The 23,860-nt window shown below is 34.8% G+C and overlaps 1 protein-coding gene across 1 annotated transcript in view; it reads right to left on the reverse strand.

Annotated features, from left to right (window-relative positions):
* LOC150101143 (ubiquitin carboxyl-terminal hydrolase 24-like) overlaps nucleotides 1–23,860 on the reverse strand; it is an 824,883-nt gene that overhangs the window by 773,635 nt on the left and 27,388 nt on the right. Inside the window, exon 4 of the mRNA XM_090401261.1 lies at nucleotides 3,789–3,935. Coding sequence (XP_090257387.1) covers nucleotides 3,789–3,935 — 147 coding nt within the window. The remainder of the gene's footprint in view (nucleotides 1–3,788; nucleotides 3,936–23,860) is intronic.

Genomic DNA, 23,860 nt, shown 5'->3' on the forward strand with positions numbered 1-23,860 from the left:
TTAAAGAATATATATATATATATAAACAAACCCAGATCTGACCAGATGGAAAGAATAAAAACCAAAGAGATCATTTAACAATAAATAAATCATGGATATCCTCCTGGCATGATGTGAGAGCATGAAGAGAAGCAGATGCATAGGCAGACCACATACTTGGTAGTAGTAAAGATAAAATGAAATCAGTAAAGATATTTAATCAAGGAGCAAAAGAAACTGGAACAAAATAAAGAAACTAAAAAAATAAGGATATTACAGAAAACTCTCCTTCTACAAACAAAGGCAAATATGAAACAATAATACAAAATGAAGTTACAGAAAGTAAAAATGGCAAAATATAACACAATTATATAATGAAACAGCTAAACAAATACTAGGTAAAACTGAGTGTCCAGAAAAGATAAAAGTGTAAGAGATGATAAAAGCAAATTTATTGAAGAACTCTGTAAGGAGGCTGCAACATTTTTTGATTCCAAGAAACCCTTCAAAATAACAAGAAAGATAACGGGGAAAATCATGAGAAAAGAGAGACCAAAAATATAAATGAGGAAATATACTGATGGGGGGGGGGGACATAGAAAAGAGATCTACAAAATATTTTCAAGAAATACAAAATAGTGAAACACCAATACATAAAATTATATTCCCAGAAAATACCAAAATTGAAACATTAAATATAAATAAGGAAGGAATAACAAAGCAGAAATAACAAGGCAATATTATAGAATAATATTAGAAAGAATGAAACATGAAATTGAAGATAAATTGAGGAAAGAACAAGCAGACTATCAGATCTAATAGATCATGCATAATCAAATAATAACTCTCAAATAATTATTGAATACTCAATAGAACAGCAGAGAAGACTGTATCTGAGATTAATTGATTTTGAAAAAACATTCAATAGTAATAATCAAATATGGGTGGATTGATGCAGTTACAAGTGCCTTAGAAGATCAAAATATAAGAACTGACAATTCACAGTACTAGCTTACTAGAGGTTAACCAATCTCTCATCGATGGGTTCTCCATTTAAAAAAAAAAAGATTGCTAGTAGATAACAGACTAATTTGGAGAAAAATTGTCAATAGGAAGTTAATAATAATGTAAACTTTTCATGTAGCACCATCATATCCTGCACACCCCTTGAGAGTACCTATCAAGAATTTGATTATGATGAAAGATGCACTCTAGGCAATACCAGATTTCTCAAGAGCTGATGCAGACCACCCACATTATGCAGTATTCACTTAAAAAAATTCTGTCCATTCTTATTATGAGAGGTTCTTCACAATGTTCCATCTTGGCTCACTGTTAGTTGTATGGTCAACTGCAGAGATAACTAAAGAGCAATCCCAGGCAATAAAGGCAACTCAAAACAATTATCTTAGAAATGTCAACCATTTCCAATTGATCTTTTTTGTTTATCTTCATGAGACTGGTAAAAAAAAAAAAAAAAAAAAAAAAAAAAAAAGATAACCTTTGACTACATGACAATACAAAGGAGATGAGGCCTTTCTTTCCTCTCTCTCTCTCTGTTTCCCCCACTACTATCTGCCTTGTCTTTCTTCTAATACTATCAGGCTCTCTTGTACTATTACACTATTCTGGGCCTATACTGAATACAACTTCACTTTTTCACTTCAATCAAGGTTGAATTTATTCTGAATACTGACCCTTCCCAAAATGCAAGCAACATACTGAGGCAATCTGATGTGAAATCAACAGCTTAGATGATTTCACATCAACAGCTGAGTGGCCAAGTTATAAAGATACTGTACCTGCAAAATTCTTTTACTCATGTTTGGGTAAAGGATTAAAACAAGAATATAATTCTTTGTCAGGTATAATTTACTCCATTTACATAATTGGTGTTGACAAAGTAAAAAGGTGCAGTCGTAACATGAGCTGTAATTCAAATTAAGATATCATTATCTTCATCAATTTCCCGATATAAATACCCTCAAAGAGTGTACAGGATACTATGACATTAATAAGTGATCAAGTTTACATTATTACTAATCTCATGTCAACAATTTTCCTCAAAATTAGTCTATCACTCGTCAGCATTACACTATTTTGTCTTCTGACTTTAGTCTTTGGATCTTTTCCTACCATCTGCAAAACACCTGTTTTGCTGACCTATCCTCCCATTTGGTTTAAGTAACTATACCACCATAGATTAGCCCAGATCGTGCATTCCTGAATGCTAATAATGTCAAGTTCCTTTCTGATGTTTTTCTGCCACTGATGTCATCTGTTTGCAACTCAATTTTTCTCTTATCTCTCATATCTGTGGTCCCTAGTGTTTGATCACCTATTTTATTTCAAATTAAGATATCTGCTTTAAATAAAAAAAAATAATAATAAAAAATCTGCTAATGCCTTTTGCTGCCCTATAGGAAGTAGGCAAAGTTGTTTTTAGCCCTATCTTTGGAGACTAAATTTTCAAAGGAGGTGGATAGAAGTTGTGTTCAGCAGCCTTTGCAAGAAATAAAAAGAGTTCTCTGCATTTATCTCTTTCAAAATCAGTCTTAGATTTGTTAAATCAGTCTTTTATTTATTTATTTATTGCACTGGCACAACTGCTGGAAAATCACAGCTTGGATACTGGGCAGGAATTCTGAATGGAGTAGAGAATGAAGGCCAGATAATTTCTGTAACTCAATCAGAGCAAGTATTCAGATTAGGATGGAAAAAGTACTATAACCATGAAAAGGTGGAGCAGAAGTCCCAGGGGTCATCCTACTTGGTGCTATTGCAATGCCAAAAGACAAGAGGTTGAGAATAGTTCAAGGAAGGTTATTCCACTGGAGTGAAAACTTGTACAAGATTATGATTTGAGTTTTAGAGAAGCAAGGTGACCTCAACAGCATGCCTGAAAGAAGAACTGATTAAGAAAAGATGTATAGTGTTGCAGTGGAGATGATTGCTCATTATTGCTGGTTAGTAAATGGATGATTTACCTTAAATTCTCTTAAGCAAATATTTCAGCATTTACTCCACCTTGAAACAGAACTAGAAAATGAGAGCCAGATGGAACTATGGACATTAAAGTCACCACAGAGGATGACTTCATTACAATCAACTTTCGCTGTAGCAAATATCACTACAGTGAGAGTTGACTATGACAAATTGCCACAAATTCCCAACCTAATTTCAGCAGGTACAATGCTGTACTAAAAAAAATAAAAAAATAAAAAATAAAAATAAAAATAAAAATAAAATAAAAAAATCACAACAATAAACTGTCCACTATAACAAACTATTCCTGTGGTCCCTATGAGTTAATATAATTTTCCCTTGTGTGTTAGGCTCATTGGCCTGTCACAGCCAAGCTTAGCACCTTTGAAACCTAACTGATACATTTGAGAGTTAATTTCATCTACATAGTGTATTATGGCTGTCAATTGCATGCATTCTTCTGGCTAGTTTACATGCTTTTCAGGATGAAAAACCCAAGTTTCTGGGAGGGAAAAATGCTGCCACATCTGTATGAGATCAGCTAATTCACCTTCAGCTGAAAAGCCAATAAAGCCATAAAGATACTCTGTATCCTAGAATGGACTCGAACTTAGATCTTCCAACCAAGGGCATTATTGAAACTGACTAGGCTATGGAGGATCACTTATGGTTAATTTCCTTTGATGTTATGGAGCCTTGACCAGAACTTCTCTGTAGTTTGTTATGTTATTGTGAGCGAGATGACTATAATGGTATTTATTATCATTATACATGCATACACACATACTGACTAATAACAGAATATCTCTTCTAACAAGACTTACCATTGCTAATACATAGGAAAGCAATCTTTCTGGAATTGGTTCATGTTTGATGCGAGCAGCTACTAAGTCTATTAGCAAATGCAACATACTCTGTACACCTTCCTGAACTTCAGGACCCCATGACCGCACAGCTCCTGAAGTCAACAGCTGAAATAAAATAGTAACCATATCAAAACTGATAAAATACATGATGTTAGTTAGTTTTCATATCAATCTCCCAGTATACTGAAGGAATGCATTTCACTAAAACTGTTCTAACTGCAAATCTGTGGTCTCATGGCCATAAATATTTTATGATTATCTATAACAGAATGATAAACAAAGGACATATTAATAAAAGCTTCAAAAATTCTCAATTAGTTAATACAAAAAGTTATTAATATTTGAGGGTTGTAAGCTGATTAAATCAGCTTAAAAACCTCAAATTACAAAATTTATTCTGAGGAAAAGGGGAATAAACATGTAACCAGGAGTTGTGAAGACCTGAAAACCTGATAGGAGTGATATGATCATATACAAAATGTCATGGAACCAGTAAACAAAGCAGCTGTTATTAATATGCATACCCAAGGAAATGTACCTGGTCTCAAAAGATAAACCTTACTGGTAGTAAGGTTTATCCCAGCCACAAAAGGTTGATTAATATAATTTACAGTAACTAAGATTTAATATCACTTAATATACAAGTAAAATCTTTCACATTTCACTGCTTATAAAACTAATAGCCTTCAATTAATGTGAAAATGAAATAGACAAGGCAAAATCAATACAAACATTCAGTCCAGGTGCCACTTATTTATTTCGTATCCAAACACAAGTGGTACAATAGTAAGTAAGTAAGTGGTACAACATGATTTACAACAAATTAGGATACATTACTATGAGATCGGTTTAGATTTGATAGGTGAATTATACAGGGAATAATAATCAAATATGAAAAACAGGAAACTATACATAACTTATATACAATAAATATGGTCAGATATTCTTCCCGTATCTTGCACAATCAATTGCTCTTTCTGTGCAGGATATAAGGTCCTCTTTTGTGCAAGGTGATGGAAGAAAGGGAGAAGAAAGAAGGTGTTCCATGGACTGGGTTGTCCCACACTCGCAATTGTCAGGTGCCACTGATAATGGGACATGAAAAGACCTCTGGTTTTGTGCTGCATATGGAGATCTGGTTAGCATATTTGCTCATCAAACAAGTGGTCATAGCTTGAATCCTACTGTGGACATGGATGTTTGTAAAAGCCTGCTATGGACAAGCTTACATAGCTTGTTGAGCGCAGTACAGCTCCTTGAGTTTGTAAGGTTTGTCTCTTTTTTTTTCTTTTTTTTTTAGTTATATTAAGCACCTCCATAACACAACTGGAAGAACCATGATACACTGCGCCATTTGATTGGAGAAGGCATAAGTTCAATTCTCGTTAAATCTTTATGTGGCTTTTTTTTTCAATTGAAGGTGAGCAAGCTGATCACATGCAGAGGTAGCAGGGTTTTCTCCTGGAAACTTGGGTTTTTCATCCTGTATACAGACAAACCAGCCTTCAGAACACACACAATTTACAAACAAAAAAATACTAGTTGTGGTGGGCAGTAGATGGCATTGGTGTAGATTATGATGAAATAATAAACAATTACAATGTTAATAGCAGTTGGTATAGTTAATAGTTGGTGAATTAAGTGGTGGAGATGGAGATTTGTAGAGTTGGTGTCCTCCCTCGATGAGTCTTTGGACTCTTTGGAGATCTCACGAAATAATAATAATCTACCCTATATATATAAAATGATAAGCCTTTTTATGTAATGTTTTTGTGTCACATTTTTTTTGTCAAGTTATTTGAAATGTTTTGAAACTCAGGGGCTACCCTGAGTGTCGAGTCTTCAAAATTCGAGTCATCAGAATTCAAAGAATTCAAGAAGAACCAACCTACCAGTCTGGAACTCGGGGGCCATAGGTGCCAGGGGGCGGAACCCCTTTCGCGTTTTCAAAATTCGAGTCATCAGAATTCAAGGAGAATCAGCCTAACAGTCCGGGACTCGAGGGGGGGCTGAAGGTGCCATGGAGGTGGACCCCCTTTCGAGTTTTCAAAATTCAAGTCATTAGAATTCAAGGAGAACCGGCCTACCAGTCCGGAACTCTGGGGGGGGGGGGCATAGGTACCAGGGAAGAGGCACCCCCCCTTTCAAGTTTTCAAAATTCGAGTCATCAGAATTCAAGGAGAACCGGCCTACCAGTCTGGAACTCAGGGGGATTGGGTGCCATAGGTGCCGGAAATCCCCTTTTGAAGATGACACTCAGGGGCTACCCTGAGTGTCAAGTCTTCGAAATTCGAGTCATCAAAATTCAAGAAGAACCGGCCTACCAGTCCGGAACACTGAGGGTTGGGTGCCATAGGCACCAGGGAGCAGAGCTCCCTAGTAATAAATAAATACTTATCTATCAAATGTCTCTATCTCTCATGTTGCTTAACAGTGACTGCTGGATCTTACAGATTCAAGGCATACTATTCAGTTATGCCTTGAATCTTATTTAGGGTTTTGCATACACAGATAACATCACTTGGTTTTTTGATATGACATTCTACATAAAGCAATACAGCCATACACCAGACCACAGAATGGTTAGTAGTTATAAGTACCAACCATGATATGGACTGACTGATGATGACAGAGATTTCACACTGTGTGTTTCTCATGGGGAACATTGCAACAACGTTCTTTTTCAAGAATTTCCTAACTTTAGCCAATATGCTCTATGCAAGGCTTGCCACAAATATGGTATATTTCATAACATCTTAATACTTCTGAAAAATTAGATTTTTTACACTGAAGTGTACAGAGTGAAAATACCGCTGAGATATGGTAGGGAGATATAATCCTTTACATAGTATCTCTGCTTAAAAATAGTGTCTGTACTATATATATAAAACAACTCACAAAGGACCTTTTCAGGTAACCATTGCAGACAAATAGATTATATAACAGGTCAGTTTCTTTTCTCTTTTTTTTTTTTTTTGTCATCATCTCTCAAAGTACGCTTTTCTTTCGAATACTGATAATACCAAATTCTTTGCCAGGATGATGAAAAGATTCTGCATGGAGCCAGTGGTTGGTATGAATAGGTTTTCAATAGATTTCCATAAATGTACAGGTAACCTTCGTATAACATGGTGCTTAAACAACGCGGTTTCGATATAACGCGGTCTACAAATTGTTAATAACCCTTGTTAATACGGTACTTATACAACGCAGTTTCAATAAAAATAAGGTCTACAAATTGTAGTAACCCTTTATCTTTTCATATATTTTTCACCTCGCGATTTAAAAATCAAATTTTATCTTCGTTAAATTTATGTCTGCCTGTATCGCACATGTAGTTATAAGTAGTGAATTTATGTTAGGGAAAATACCCTTTAGCACACGTGTACGTCAGTTGGTTACCGTATAAAGTCTTTATTGTTGAAAGTTATCTTCGTTTAGTGCCAGGAAAGCGCATTAAAAATCATAAGTGTGTTAATCTCAAGCTGAGCACTTTATTTTCTGGTGAGTTACATACAATATATATAATGCTTTTTCATGTAAACATTTTTTTTTTATGGTAATGGCCACATTGTGAGCTTTTGCGATATCGTTGAAAACGAAATTAGTGAATTGATTGATGGGGAAATAGATTTAAATTAGGAGGAACTGATACAATTAATAGATGATGTCGAACCAAATGGCAGGGAAAGTTCTGCGAAGATTCTGATTGTGATGAATCCGTTAAAGAATTCAGGTTTAAAGAAATTAGCAGAATGATTCGACTTGGCAAGAAAGTTAGGAAGTTATTTTACGGATAATAATCCCTCAATGGAGCACTCCAGAAAATTACAAGACAATTGGATATTTGTTTAGCTCCATATTATGAACTTAATAAAAAATTGCAGCATAGTTGTAAGCAAGGTCTTATTACTGACTTCTTGATAACTAAACAAGCTGAAGTATGCAATGAGCATTATACAAATGATATCCAAGAGATTTCAAGTGATGACGACGTTCGGCCACTCGTAAATAAAGAACATCTACGAAATGTTTGTTTTGAAGACAGTGATAATGATTAAATTACGCACTTTATTTTATTTTGCCTAAAACATTTATGCATTATGGACAATGAAGTTTACATACAATTTGTATTTTTATACGTTTATACTATGTATTTTGTTTCATAGTTTATGTTTTCTTAAGTTACATGAATTACCTGAATTAAATAAAAATATTTTTTGTTGGATATGTCATTGTTGTTTATATAATAAAAAAAGAAAACGATTTCAGAACATAACCCTACTTTTTCTATGTGATCTGAGTCTTGCATAATGCGATTTATATAACGCACCATTCCTGTGGAACCTAACATCTGCGTTATACGAGGGTTACCTGTACCACATCTTGAAAACAACAAATTACACAATAACCACAGTAATTAACTTTCATGAAATGAAAGCACAGATATTTTGTGCTGAAAATAATAGTACATCATCAGTGCATAGAAACAAGCAAATCAAAGAAATGGGAATACAAGGCACATACAACAATCGGTTTACCAATTAAAAACTGTTGCCACATGCTAAAAATTAATATATTAATAAATAATATTATTAAAACTATTTTTGATGGTTATAAAATGAGAATCTCCCAAACTTTTTAGAGAGAGAGAGAGACAATCGTTCTGATTCAGATTTGGCCAATGAAAAAGGGCTTCACAACTTTCTTTGAAAAGGCGTTCATATTTAAAACTACTTCTATGGAGAAGACGTGCTTCAATCCACTGGATACTGTGTTTACTATATTGTGCCAGACCAGAAGTTTGAGGTTTCATGAATTCAATATAATACTGATGTTCATTAATTCTTTTTTCCACAGAACAGCCTGTCTGGCCAAATATGTCAGATTACATTCATAGGGTATCTGATAAACACCAGCTAATGTTAGAGGTGACAGTTTGTCTTTTGTAGATGGCAACAGATGAGAAATTTTGCTGATAGGAAAATATGTGGGAATAAGGTGATACTCCTTCAAAATTCTACTAACCCTGTGGTCTGTTGAAGAATCCTGAGTTGTTGGCACATAAGAGTGAATTATCCACTGGATTTGATTAAGGCTGTAACCATTAAATTCCATTAAAGTTTTGATAGTGAGAAGTTCTTGTTTGAAGGAGAGGCACACACATTATGTGCTCTATTAATTAAAGACTTGAAAACACCAATTTTTTGAGAGGTGTGATGAGCAGACTTTTGATGAATGTATCTGTCAGTAAAGGTACCTTTTTGATAAACACTGGTTGATAAATTAATGGAGGCTGTGCACATAAGAAGGATGTCCAAGAATGGTAAACTACCAGCCTTTTCTTTTTCCAAGGTGAATTGAATGTGTAGATGAAGGCTATTGATCTGTTGTAGGAAAGTGGCAAGTTCATTTGCAGAATGAGGCAAAAGAGCAAAAACATTATCAACATAACGAAACCAACAAGAGGGTTGGGGATGAATGGATGAGAACAAGGTATCTTCCAGATGGTTCAAAAAATAGTTTGCCAAAGGTGAAGACAGAGGGCTACCCAAGACAGCACCTTCAACCGGTCCATAGATCTTGTTTTTCCAGCTGAAATATCCTGATTCTATAACAAATTCAAAAATCCTCGCAATATCAGGAGGGTAATTATCATGCATTAACTTAACAGTGTCAGATAATGGAATGTTAGTAAAGAGGGAAACAATGTCAAAGCTAACTAACAAATTCGACTCTTATATTTGAATATCTTTGATTTTCTCAAGAAAAAACATGTGGAATTCTTGATAAAAGATCTGCACTGTCCAGTATGGGCAGTTAATAAATATGAGAAATTTAGCAATTCTATAGGTGGGAGAGTCAATACAATTCATGTATGGGTCTTACTGGATAACCTTCTTTATGAATTTTTGGGAGATCATATAAACGAGTTCTTCCAAAAGTGCACAACTTGTCGAAAATATTTTGATCCCAACTGACAATTTCTGGTATCTCTGAACTGGTATTGGTAGAATTCTGAAGAAGTATTATCACCTTATTCCCACACTGACAAAATATCTCATCTCTTGCCATGTACAAAAGACAAACTGTCACTTCTATCATTAGCTGGTGTTTACCATATACCTTGTGAATGTAATCTGATATACTTAGGCCAGATAGGCTGTTCTATGGAAAAAATAATTAATGAACATCAATATTATATTGAATACATGAAATCTCAAAAGTCAGGTCTGGCATAGCATAGTATTGAACTTCATTCCAGTATCCAGTAGAATGAGGCTCGTCTTCTCCATAGAAGAAGTTTTAAATATGAACACCTTTTCAAAGAAAGTTGCAAGCCCTTTTACACTGGCCAAATCTAAATTCAAACGACTGTCTCTCTCTCTCTTCCAAAAGTTTGATTATGTCCACTGAAATCAGACTTTTATTGGACAAAAGCTTCTTCAAGGAGAAATCAGTAAATATATATAGCATCTAAGTTTGATAAAAGTATCGATGTTTGATAGAATTTTTTAAGATGATAGCTAGACATTTTGACAAGAAGTAAAAGAACTCATACCATCAATAATAAGGTGGATTAGTGTACTTGACTCATGGATTATGAACAGACCACAGAAGAGTGGAGTCAAAAAAGATTGTAGAATATGAGATAGTACCGGCTGAACAAAAAACTGATGTATTCATAAATCTAGTGTACTGTAATGTTATAAAATCTACTATATACTAAACTTACATTGGCCAAAATATGAATAATATATAAATAAAAAATATACCAATGCCTTTTATTTCTCAAAGTTCACCCTAAAATTTTAAACTATGGCTAAAATGGCTACAGGTTTTAAAGGAACATGTGCAACAGATATATTATATAAGGTGTGACAATTAAATTCCCAGAATGACCTTGTACTATTGTGTATAGGATTAGTCATGCAGAACCATGTACTGTGAATGCTCTGAGCAGCGTTTCAAACAATGGAACGTGTTTTAGACGTTTGCCTTGTGGTAGAGTGAGGTTAATCTCGCTCTACCGCAACTGACTTTGAACTGACATTCATTTTCCCATTCCCACAATTCCAGCCTATTCAAATCATTCTGCAAATACTACATATCAGCAGTATTCCTGATTACCCTACCTATCTTTGCATCAACAGCAAATAGCTGTATGTCACTTGTCAATTCCTTCCCAATATCATTAATGTACAGATTGAATAACAGTGGAGCAAGCACTGATCCTTGTGGTACACCACTGGTTATTTATTTATTTATTTTATTTTTTATTTTTTTATTAATCTTTGTACTGGTTATGGGCAGTACTACCCTTACATCACGTCCAGACTTGATATATAGGCCTAAGGCTTTACAAGTGTTTTACCCTATGCCTGTTCTAGTTATCATTGTAGTCATTCGCTGGTTGCAACGCCATACCACCAGTGTGCCCTGTAGGGCCCTCAGGGAAAGAACTTTTATATCCTTCTGCATAAGCCCAAGCTGTTTTAAGTCCATATAACTATCTGCGCTTCATACGCCATGTAAAGAGATGGTGGCAGTGGTAAACCTCGGGGTTGCCCCATATTCCTCCCATATCTTACTAACTAGATCTTGGGGATTTTTATAATAACTTACTTTATTATTATGGCTATAGGCTAGTGGGCACCCTGTTCCCACCACCTGGGCATCAACAACCCAAATGTCACCATCTCATTTAATCACTAAGTCTGGCTTACGCAAACCTGCAGAGGTCCTATAATGTGGTTCCACTGCAGTCACCCAACCTTTGTTCTTAAAGCGGTTGTTCAGAATGGAAACCACGGCGTCATGCATTGGCACACGGACCCCCATGGGTGTGGAAGCAACACTGGGCTATATCCTTGTAATTGCCTTGTAAACCTAGTAATTGCATCTGAGAATTTGGCTGTAACGAATATGACCACATTGCCACCAATTGGTGAGAGTGATAATAGGGTCTTGACTTGGGAGGTGGCTAAAGGTGTGGAATTTTCAATTAAGACAGGGTACATGTGGAATTATCGGGCTGGCAAGTATGACAAGCTTAGGAGTTTGATTGGTTCAGTGCCATGCATGTAAAACTGCAAGGGCTAGATGTTGATAGCGCATGGGAGGCGGTTAAGAAAAGCTTGTGGGAGGCAATGGCTGACTGTATACCTAGAGTCCGAATAATAAATCAAGTAGGGGTTAAATGGATGAATAACACCATTAAGCTTGAGCTGCAAAAAAAAAAAACAACTATGGAGGGAATTTAAGGAGAAAGGTGACAGGCAGGCACATGAACGGTATAAAGCGCAGGCCAGAAGGCTAACGAGTGTGGTAAGAAAAGCAAAAACGGATTATGAAAGAACACTAGCCATGCAGGCTAAAGAGAATCTCAAACAGTTTTTTCGATATGTTGCAAGTAAAAGAAAACATGTACATGTGTGCCTCATTTGTTCACAGAAAAAACAAAATTCGAATGTTTGCAGTGATTAGAGGATGAAGATCTTAATGACCAGAACTTTTTTCAAAAGTTGTGACTAGGGAGGAATCTTGGTGCTACAGTTATGATCCAGAAACAAAACATGCATCAAGACAATGGAAACATGAAAAATTCAGCGAGATCCAAGAAGGCATGTCAAGTTTGATCAAATGTCAAGGCAATGTTGATTTGTTTTTTTGATGCGAATGGAATTGTATGCAAAGAATTTGTTCCTCCTGGACAGAGAATAAACCCACATTTTTATCTCAACATTTTGAGAAGAATGCATGAGAGTGTGTGACGAAAATGGCCAGAAATGTGGAGTAGCAGAGATTGGTTGCTGCACCATGACAATGTCCCAGCCCACATGGCCTTGTCTGTCCAACAGTTCTTGATGACAAACAACATGGTGGTTGTTTCCCACTCTCTCTACTCGCCTGATCTCTCTCTCTCCATGTGACTATTTTTTATTCATATGGATAAAGAAAACCATGAAAGGGCAGCGATTCATTGAAGTGGATGAAATGAAAGAAAAGTTACTGGAGGCCATAAACAGTATTCCAGTCTAACAGTTGCAGAACTGTTTCCAGCAGTGGAAAAACATTGGGATAAGGTGCATTGATTTACATGGAGAGTACTTTGAAGAGACTGGAATATGGTATTATAAACTTTAGTGAAATTTTTTAAAAAATAATAATAATTCCAGTTATTTTAGGTACCCCCCTCATATATACAGTAAAGCCCCGATTTAATGGACTAATAGGGGCTAAGGGGTGTCCATTAAATCGAAAGTCTGTTAAGTTGCGAATTTTTTAAAATAAAAATATCTAACATTAATACTGCAATTTTATCAATATTAGCACTGTAATAACAAAAAAATTGTTTTACACACACTTTTAGATAAGTTAACGTGAAGTTAATGTTCGATGTTGAGGCGCTTGGTTTAGGTCAGGGGTGTCAAACTGGCGGCCCCGAAAGCAATTTCGTGCAGCCCCCGACGCCTCAAAGGAAAGATTTTAAAAAAAGATGATTGCTTTTTATAACAAAACAGAAATACCGTATTTACTTGAATATAACTCGCCCTCACATATGACTCACACCACTGTACCCTGATTTTACTTTATGAGTTCGATTTGTATGTACTGTACATCGCACACGAAAATAAAGTTTAACCACTTTCACGTCAGAACAATAACTCGCTCCCCGCGGTAAACAACATGTCTTCCCCAACTACAATTACAGACAACTGGTATAAAAACGACACTAACTAATGAATCACATGTCCCTTCCCACATTAACCATGCTGTTTAGACTTAAGTAAAACCATATGTTTCACTGGCAAACACAGTATCTAACTAAAATCTATTGTTTTTAGTTAGATGTGTGTGAGTACCCACTAACTCAAACACAAAGCTGCAATAAAATTCGTAAACATGTTAAAACTAAGACATATAGAGTGAATGTTGTTAAGACAGTTTCAGATATTATGGAATTTGGTTGAAGAGAATTAGTGTTTCAGCTCAAAAATGTCGGCTTGACTTTGTGTTTTGGTAACGCGATCTTTTGTTAATACTGCACCAATCATATCCACATCTTCATAGCTGTTCTATCTCTATTGGCCTACCATTGCTGCCTATTTCACGTTCTGCTTTCACTTCTCAGACATTCGTGAAGGGTGTTCATTACGTATCTAAAATCTTGTAAATTACTTGTAATTTTTACTTGGAATAATGGGAAAGAAGATGACCCTATTTGGATAGATGACTTTGACAATGCACACAAGGAAACTACTCTCGAGGCCGGAAGTAGCTATAATGAAGAGGAGATTCTTAGTGAGTCATCCCCACCATTTTAGTTTTTTTTTCTGAAAACTTTCGTTTCTAAAAATTCCCGCATATATCTCACACCATGATTTTTAAGCTTTAATTTTGGGAGAAAAAAAAAAGGTGCGAGTTATATTCGAGTAAATACAGTATCGATTTATTCATTTTCATACGACATTTATAGTTACAATATGGATGCAACGACCTGCTATAATATAATTGCAGTAATAAAAATTTATATTGCAATTTCAATGTTAGATCCGATCCTAATCAATCGTAAACTATATAGTTAGAATATGGATGCAACGACCTGCTATAATATAATTGCAATAATAAAAATTTGTCGCAATTTCACTGTTAGATCCGATCCTAATCAGTCGTAAACTATATTTATGTTTTTATTGTTAATTTACAGCACGCTGCTGGTAGCGTACTGAAAAAGTTGAATTCTATTGGCTACCAGCTGTTCACGTGATGCGCAGCATACGTACTCATGGGAATTCAGTTATGAGTTTATAAGTGCCTGCTAAAGTCAATCAGTGATCTTTGAAGTCAGTGCGCCGAACATGATTCAATGACAATCTAGCAGTGAGAGAATCCCTTTTATTATTTTTTTTTTTTTTTTATTTGCAATAGTATCGTGCACTAGTCTACAGTTTTGTGCAGTTTTATTCAAACATTTTTATAAAAAATTGTTAATAATATTAATACTATATTTATTCACCGAGGCAATGTCGCTTTCCAAGTCAACAAGAAAAAGAAAAATTGCTGATGAGAGGAGAAAATTTCAAGAAAAATGGGAATTAAATTACTTCTGCACTGAAACAAAGGACAAAATTGTGTGCATTATTTGTAACGAAACAATTAGTGTCGCCAAAGAATATAACATAAAAAGGCACTACGATAAAATTCACAAAGAACAATATTCACACTTTGAGGGTAAACTGAGAGAAAAAAAATTAAGAAGTATGAAGAATTCACTTCAAAGTCAACAACAAGTATTTTCAAAAATTATGAAAGATAATGAATCAGCAGTGAGAGCCAGTTATGAAATCAGCTATTTATTGGCGAAACATTACAAACCTTTTAGTGACGGTTCCTTGGTTAAGGAATATATGATAAAAGCAGCTGAAAACATATGTCCTAAAAATGTGCAAGTATTTCACGATATTTCTTTGTCCAAAAATACTGTGATCGAAAGAATAACTGAAATGGCAGATAATCTGCGTGACCAGTCGCAAGAAATATCCACAAACATACAGTGTTTTTCAATTGCACTTGACAAAAGTTTCAATATTCAAGCCGTGGCTCTAGTTGTTTTGTTTCTTTGGGCTTGCGATGACAATATGAATATTACTGAAGAGTTCTTGGAAATGATTCCAATTCATGGAACCACTACAGGGGAAGACATTTTTGATGCCATATGGGGCATTTTTGAAAAATATCAACTTCCTCTGAACAGGCTCGTAGCAATGACAACCGATGGTGCTCCAGCAATGACAGGCAAAAATAAAGCTTTTGTGTCAAGAACTTAGAGCAAAGTTAAAGGAAATTTATCCAGACATTCCAAAATTGCCATCTTTCCACTGCATTATTCATCAGCAGGTCCTGTGCTCCAAAATGTTGGAAATGAGCATCGTACTTAAGACTGTGACAAATACCATGAACTTCATCTGATCCAGAGGCCTCAATCACCACCAGTTTGTGCAATTTCTAAAAGACTTGGAGAGTGAATTTGAAGGGCTACCTTATTACACAGAGATCCGTTGGTTATCCTGTCATAAGGTTCTAAAAAGCTTTTTTTTTTTACTTTTAGAGGAGATCAAATTGTTTCTAGAAATGAAAAATCATGATGTTGCATTTCTTACTGATCAGACATAGGTACAAGATCTGGCATTCTTAGTTGATATTACAGGACATTTGAATGATTTAAATGTCAAACTTCAGGGGAAAGATCAGTTAATAGCACACATATGATGCATTGGCAAGTTTTAGATGCAAGTTAGTTTTGTTTCAAAATCATTTAAAAGAGAATATTCTAAATTACTTTCCTATGCGTGAACAGTTGAACAATAAGAATCAAAGTTTTACCTTTTCTCAATATTGTCCCAAATTAGTAAAGATAAAAGAAGAATTTGATAGGCGATTTAAAAATTTCAAGGAGCAAGAAGAAGTTTTTTCGCTTTTTACAGATCCTTTTTTCTTTAATTTTGAAAAAGCTCCTATTTGTATTCAAATGGAACTTATTCATTTCCAAAATGATTCCATTCTAAAAGAGAAATACCAAGAAGTTGGTGTACCAAAAATATACAGTTATTTAGGTCAAAAATATCCAGAAATAAAAAAGATTGCAGCAAATATTCTATGTTATTTTGGAAATACCTATTTATGTGAACAATTATTCTCATGTATGAAAGGTAACAAAACAGCCCACAGATCAAGATTATGCGACGTCAATCTCTCTGCCATAATGAAGGTCGTATGCTCACAATCTTTGAGTCCAAATTTTGACAGGCTGGTTAACAATAAACGTTGTCAAGTGTCAGGAAAAAAATAAAATACTGAAATTAAATTATAATTATATTATGCAAGTATATATATATATATATTTTTTTTTTAACCCAAAAATATTATAATTTTTCCCCAAAAAAATATTTTCAGTAACATTTAAAAATTCCTTTAAAAATTTAAAATATAGCCCCCCCCCCCCCCAAGCCAAAAAAAAAATATATATATATATATATATATATATATATATATATAGAAGTATTTTATTTCAATGCAAACACAAAAAATTTCAAACTAACAGGACGCTCTGTAAATTTTTGTGATGGTTATTAATGAGAGTTGATACTTTTTTTTAGAATGTATAAATATATAAATATTTGATTTATTTAAATAAAATTTCATTTCGTTTTAATTTGAATTAAATGCTATCTATTGGAAATATTAATATAATAAAAATATTCTTTATATTATTTTTTTTTTGAGTTGTCATAAATTATACTATTATTTTATGTCTTGTAATGTTTAGAATAAATAAAATGTTTGTTATTTATTTTCCAAATTATTTATACTCATTTTTTCACTTCCCTTTGATTCTAATTAGTGCAGGTTTTTTTAGTCTAAAATTTTTTGCGGCCCACTTGAGATACAGTTTTATAGCAAATGGCCTGCAATCCAATTTGAGTTTGATACTCCTGGTTTAGGTAATCCTGCTTTGAAAAAACTATCAAGTTTTTTTTGAACTTTTGAATTCTGTTGTTTTTTTTATAATTAACTCCCTAAAATTATGAAAATGTGCGTAATAAAACTACCACAGAAAGTCACGCCATGCGATGAAAGAACCAATTACAGTACAATTGGCGTGATCACGTCCTAATCATTCGCCGAACATTTCGGCGAATGGTTTTGCCGAGCAGTGACTCATTTATGCCAGCTAAATTACTACAGTGTTTTTCCAACATATGATGGTCTATTCGCCAAAATTTGTTAAAAATAACAGGAAATTAATAACAAAAAATAACCTGTTAATTTAATTATACGCAAATCTTGGTTAAGAGCATTTTAAAATTAACAGGATGTTAATTTTCACGTGACATACGGACCGGAAATTTTGTCCGTTAAATTCGAAGTCTGTTAAATCGAGAGTTTACTGTGTATAATATATATATATATATTTAAGAAATTTAATGACTAAAAGCTGATGACTTTTAGTCATTAAATGACTGCTAGCCCATTCTCATTCTTTCAGTACACAGTGGATGCCTACTAACAGGACACACTATGCAAAGCTGAGGATTGGGAATTAGGTCAGAAGGCCTAGTTTGCACAGGTCTCCAGTTCTCTGTATTCCTCAAAGGTGATGTGCAGGTCTCCTCCCGGTTATTTGGCTCGGACCTTTAAACAACCTCTTTTTTCGTTGAGGAATAAATGGTCCCTCCTGTTGAGGGAAATGAATCTTACCAGGCATATAAAAACATTTTGAGAAAATTTGGCGATAAGAGCAAGGCTAATAATAATGGTAAGTATGTGCTTTGATTTATGCTCAGGATAAGAACTAGTCATTACTAACAAAATATTCTAACATAAAGATATGCACAAGAACACAAGGAGAGAAGATTCAAGAAATAAGAAAAGCCTAATTGCTTATATTTTCATGCTTATTCAGGATACAAGAGTGTACACAGAACTTGAAATTGAAAGCACCTATCACTTATTTCTAAGACGTATAAATATCAATATTACACTGTAAAGAAAAGAATGTAAGAAAATTTTAAAAAGAATTTAAAAGTAAACTGTAGACTCAAGTATACATACATTAATGAAGAAAAATTTGAAAAGTTCTAAAACAAGAACCTAACTTTGGAATCTCAGTGAAAAACTCTCAAGAAAACAATGATTGATTCAGTATCACTATTAGGGAGGCAGGTGATGAAAGTATCTGCCAGGATGGAAAAATAAGAACACCATGGTGGACACAAGAAGTTAAAGAACCAGTCCTGGAAAAGAAAAAAGCATACCAAAAGTTCTTAGCAAATAAGTCAGCAGATGCATTCACACAATACAGAGAAATATGTAAGAAAGCTAAGCAATATGTAAAAATAGCTACACAAAAGTCATGGGAACACTTCGGTAAGAATATGGAAGGCAAATATCAGGAAGGTGACAAAATGTTCTGGAGGCTGTTGAAAATGCTTAGAAATGGAGGATAGAATACTGTAAAAGGAATCAAAGATGATAATGGTGATGTGAAAACTGAAGATAAGGATATCCTAGGATGTCTGAAGCAAATACTTTGAAAGACTGTCAAAAAAAAAAAAAAAGTAGTGACAGAACAGGAGTAGAAAATTTTCAAGATAAACACCAACAGGAGTACTTATCAATACCGAGATAGAAAGAGCCATCAAAAAACTGAAATGTTGAAAACGAGCTGGAGTAGATTATATCTAACCACAAACTGCTAAAATATGGAGGTATAAAAGCCCTCTAAATTATACAGTGGCTGCACTGTATAATTTTGAGGGCCTGGTCAGAAGGCTGATTTACAGATGACTGGAGTAGAGCTCTTATTGTTCCTATCTATAAAAGAGAAAAATACTGAATGCGAGAATTACAGGAATTTCTCTACGATATATTCCAGGTAAGATATATGCAAGCATACTTGAAAAGAGGCCATGGATTCAAGTTATATAAATGCTATCAAAATCAAATTTTCACTTTACAACAAATAGTTGAGATATCATGAGAACATGACAAGGACCTGATACTTCATCATCATCATCAAATTCCTGCCATGTACCCTCAAGGGGTGTACAGGATATGATAGTACTACATGAAAAAAATTACATCATTACTAACTTCCTATCTATAATTTTCCTCCAAATCAGTCTGTTACTTGTCAAGACTCCAACATTATCAGATCTTATATTTCTATCATCTAAGGCACTTTGTACCGTATCAATCCACCTATATCTTGGTCTTCCTCTGGGTCGTTTATCTGCCAACCTGGCAGAGAACACCTGTTTTGCTAATCTTTCTTCGCCCATTCTGTTTAAGTGACCATACCACCTGAGATTAGCTCTGCTAATGCATTCCTGGATGTTGACAATGCCAAGTTCTTTCCTAATATCCTCGTTTTTAATATGATATTGCCATTGATGCCATCTGTTCACGCCTCTAATCTTTCTCAGGACTCTCATATCTGCGGTCTCTAGTCTTTGGTCAAGTGTTTTACTTCTGACCCAGCTCTCAGATCCATAAGTTAAAACTGGTTTGAACACTGTCTTATATACAGCTGATTTAGTGTTCCAACTAATTTCTCTCTTATTCCATATGAATTTATTCAATTGACTTCCCACAATACCAGCTTTGCTGATTCTGTTGTCAATTTCTATATTTAATTTACCATCTTCAGTAAAAATTGTGCCTAAGTAGCTGAAATGATTCACTTGTTCCACAGGTTCTCCATTCACAACACAGTTGACATTTTCAATGATTCTGCCTATTTTCATTGTCTTTGTCTTTTTATTGCTGACCTTCATACCATATCTATTACAACAGCTATTCCATTTAGTCAGAGTGCAGACTTGTAGCGGATTTATTTAGAAGTATAACATCATCCGCATAAAGCAAAGAGCTGACATTAACATCTCCAATTCTGATATCATGTTTAATACAACTTTCCTTCATAATGTGATCCATATAGATAATGAATAACAGAGGGGATAATGTACATCTCTGTCTCACACCAGATTTAACATTAAACCATCTTCCTGTACTTCCTTCAATTCTAACCGCTGACTTACAACTCAAATAAAGACTAAGTATTGCTTGATATAATGCCCCATTGACACCATATAACTGTAGCGTATTGAATAGCTTCTCTCTTGGCACCTGGTCATATGCCTTTTCCAAATCGACAAAACTTAAATACAGATCTCTGTTATATTCCCATGCTTTCTCGACTATTTGTCGTGAAGTGAAGATCTGATCCTGACAGCATCTATTTGGCCTGAATCCAGCTTGTTCTTCACTAAGCTTTTCTTCCACAATTCTTCTCAACCGTTTCTCAAGTATACTTGCATAGATCTTGCCAGGAACACTCAGTAGGGAAATACCTCTGTAATTCTCACATTCAGTTTTATTTCCCTTTTTATATATGGGTACTATGAGAGCTCTACTCCAATCATCGGGAATTTGTCCCTCTGTCCAGTCTTTCTGAACTATGCAGTGCAGCCACTGTAAGACTCTTATACCACCATACTTCAGCATTTCTGGTCGAATATCATCTACTCCTGCTGCTTTCCACATTTCAAGCCTTTGATGGCTTTTTCTACTTCAAGTATGGATATGTATTTCTGACTGCATGCCTGGTCATTGTTTTTTACCACTGTGCTCTCATCACTGCTTGTTTCATGATACTTAATCTTAATCTTAATGACCTGATACTTAAGTTTAGTAAATCTGGATAAAGCATATGACAAGGTGCCCAGAGTAAAGCTTTTCAAAAAACTACAATTATATAGTTGTGAGTCAGGAGTTAGAACTGAAGGCATTACAGGAAGATGGGCTGATGTAAAATCAGGTCTAAGACAAAGATGCCATTTACTCCACTCTTATTCATCATCTATATGGACTGAATTATAAAAGAAAAGCCTGAAATTTAATATTAGAACGAATCAGAAATATCAAACTTAGCTCTTTGTTTCATGCAGATGATAATGTACTCCTAAACACATGTAGTGCAAATCTCCAGGATACCCTAACTAAATTTAATAACAGCTGTAACAAATTTCACATAAAAATCAGAAAATAAAAAAAATAAAAAATTGTGAAAATATTCAGGAAAATAAAAAACTTTAGCTACATCCTCAATGTAGAATCTATAAAATAAGTAAAATATTTCATTATTTAGACCAAGTTATTAATTTCTCTAGTCAATGACTCAAAGTGAAAACAGGAAACTCTTTCTTCAGGCAGCCTAGCACCATGGAAGCACATGCCACTTCCATTTAGCTACACAGGCTCTATATACTATATATACATATAGACAAATTGGCCATGAGAACACATGCAATTTACAGACAAAAATGCTAGTGGTGGTGGTGGTAATGGTGGGCAGCTGATGATGGTAATGGCAGTCTATGTAGTTGGTGGATTAAGTGGTGAAGATGGAGAGTTGTAGAGGAGAGCACCCTTCCTCGATGAGTCCTTGGAAGTGTCAAGTAATAATAACAAGAAAAAGAAGAGGAATAATAATACACAAAAACAAATGATTTTCTGTTTTCAATTTTTGTGCACATTCCACTGTTTATGATTGTCGGTACAGTAAATGGAACACTTAAAAAAATTAATTCTAAATAAATTTTAGAATCTTAAAAAAAGTTATCAATAAAATAGCATTTTGAACATTGGTCTATTGGCCAGTAATCCTTCAATCTATTGTCTGCAATACTTTTTATACAGCCATTTCCAGTTTAGTTTGTGTAGCCAAGATGTGAAGCACCTTCATCCTTACAGTGAGTCACCAACACATATTACTCTGAATTCTGAAGCAACCATATTGCTTCTAAGGAATGCAGAGAAATGAAATCACTAAATCGATCTTCTTGGAGATTTGGAAGTGATGCAAAGAATCCAGAGGTCAATTATAAGTGAGAAGTCTATGGTTAGCTTAAAAGAGAACGGACTGTAAATTTATTGGTTATTACAACATTTAATCGATAAGTACAAAAAGAGGGGATATGACTGGAACATATAAGGGATTTTACAGGAATGATGCAGAAGAAATTTCCTACTACATGACAAAAAAGAAGAGAACAAAGGGAGGAGGGGAATTCAATCCCTGAAAATTATGCGAGGATGTGGTCAGTAATGGCATGGTGACTATAGTTTTTTAACCCTGAAGTGTGGCATATGAGTGAAATGGGTTGCCATAATTGCATGAGGAATAGAGCTGTTGCACAAATTGAATAAGAATTCAGCAGTAGGGACTGATGGGATATCAGCAAGGGTGCTAAAAGAGAGTTCAGCTAAACTGGATATTCCTTGACAAGGCTATATAATTTGTGTCTCAGAAGAGAGAAGATTCCACAGGACTGAAAACAACATATGGTAATTCCATTGCACAAGGTTGATGCAAAGACTGATGTATCCAATGATCGACCAATCTCAGGAGTGGTGATGAAAATTTTGGAAAATTTGGTTAGGACTCACATTCAGAAATGGGTTGACAAAGAATCTCTACTTTGCAATGAAGGGCATGAGTTTACTAAGGGAAGGTCATGTTTCAGCAACTTGCTCACATTCTATAATAATGTTACCATTGAGCTAGACAAGGGTAATGGATGCACCATCATACTTTTGGATTTTGCTAAGGCTTTTGATAGAATACAGCATGGAAGAGTGTTGCATAAATTGGAGATTATAGGTTTGGATTATAAAATATTAACATGGTAAGAGGATGGCTGACTGACAGATATCAAAAAGTAGTATATGGGAGATGTGACTGCAAGATTTAAGATAACCAGTGGTGTACCACAAGTATCAGTCCTTGGTCCACTCTTATTCAATCTGTACATTAATGACATTGAGAAGTTTTTGACAGGCGACATGCAGTTATTTGCTGCTGATGCAAAGAAAGGGAAGGTAATCAGGAATGCTGCTGATGTGCAGTACTGGCAGAATGATTTGAATAGGCTGGACTTGTGGGCATGGGAAAAATGGATGTCAGTTCAATGTCAGTAAATGTAAGGTCATGCACACTTTGTCATGATTAGATATCCAATGTCATATTATATTGGTGGGATTATGCTAGAAGAAATTATCAGTTAGGGATCTTGGAGTGTTAGTAGATAGGAAGTTGAATTTCAGGGGCATTTAGCAAAGATTACAAATACAACTCAAAAGATAATTGCAATGATAATTTACAAAGCCTTGATAAGACCTCTCTTAGACTATTGTGTGCAGGTCTCCTGGTTTCTGTTGTGATTCTGATTCAGTGGAAAGAATGTGCAAAGGGGAGTGTTAAAAATTATATTAGGATTGTGGAATACTGATACAAAACAGATTGAGAATTTGTAGACTGCAGACACTAGCGAAGAGGAGTGATATAATTTAGACTTACTTCTGAAAGGTTCAACAGGATTTCAGTCAATGGAATATTTCATTTTTTGAAGGGTGGGGAAAGAACAAAAGAGGGCATCCTTCAGAGCTGAGAATGAATGCTACTA

The sequence above is a fragment of the Typopeltis vanoorti genome, chromosome 12 (genome assembly GCF_054136105.1).
Source record: "Typopeltis vanoorti isolate ZY-2024b chromosome 12, IOZ_Tvanoo_1.0, whole genome shotgun sequence".
Lineage (NCBI taxonomy): Eukaryota > Metazoa > Arthropoda > Arachnida > Uropygi > Thelyphonidae > Typopeltis > Typopeltis vanoorti.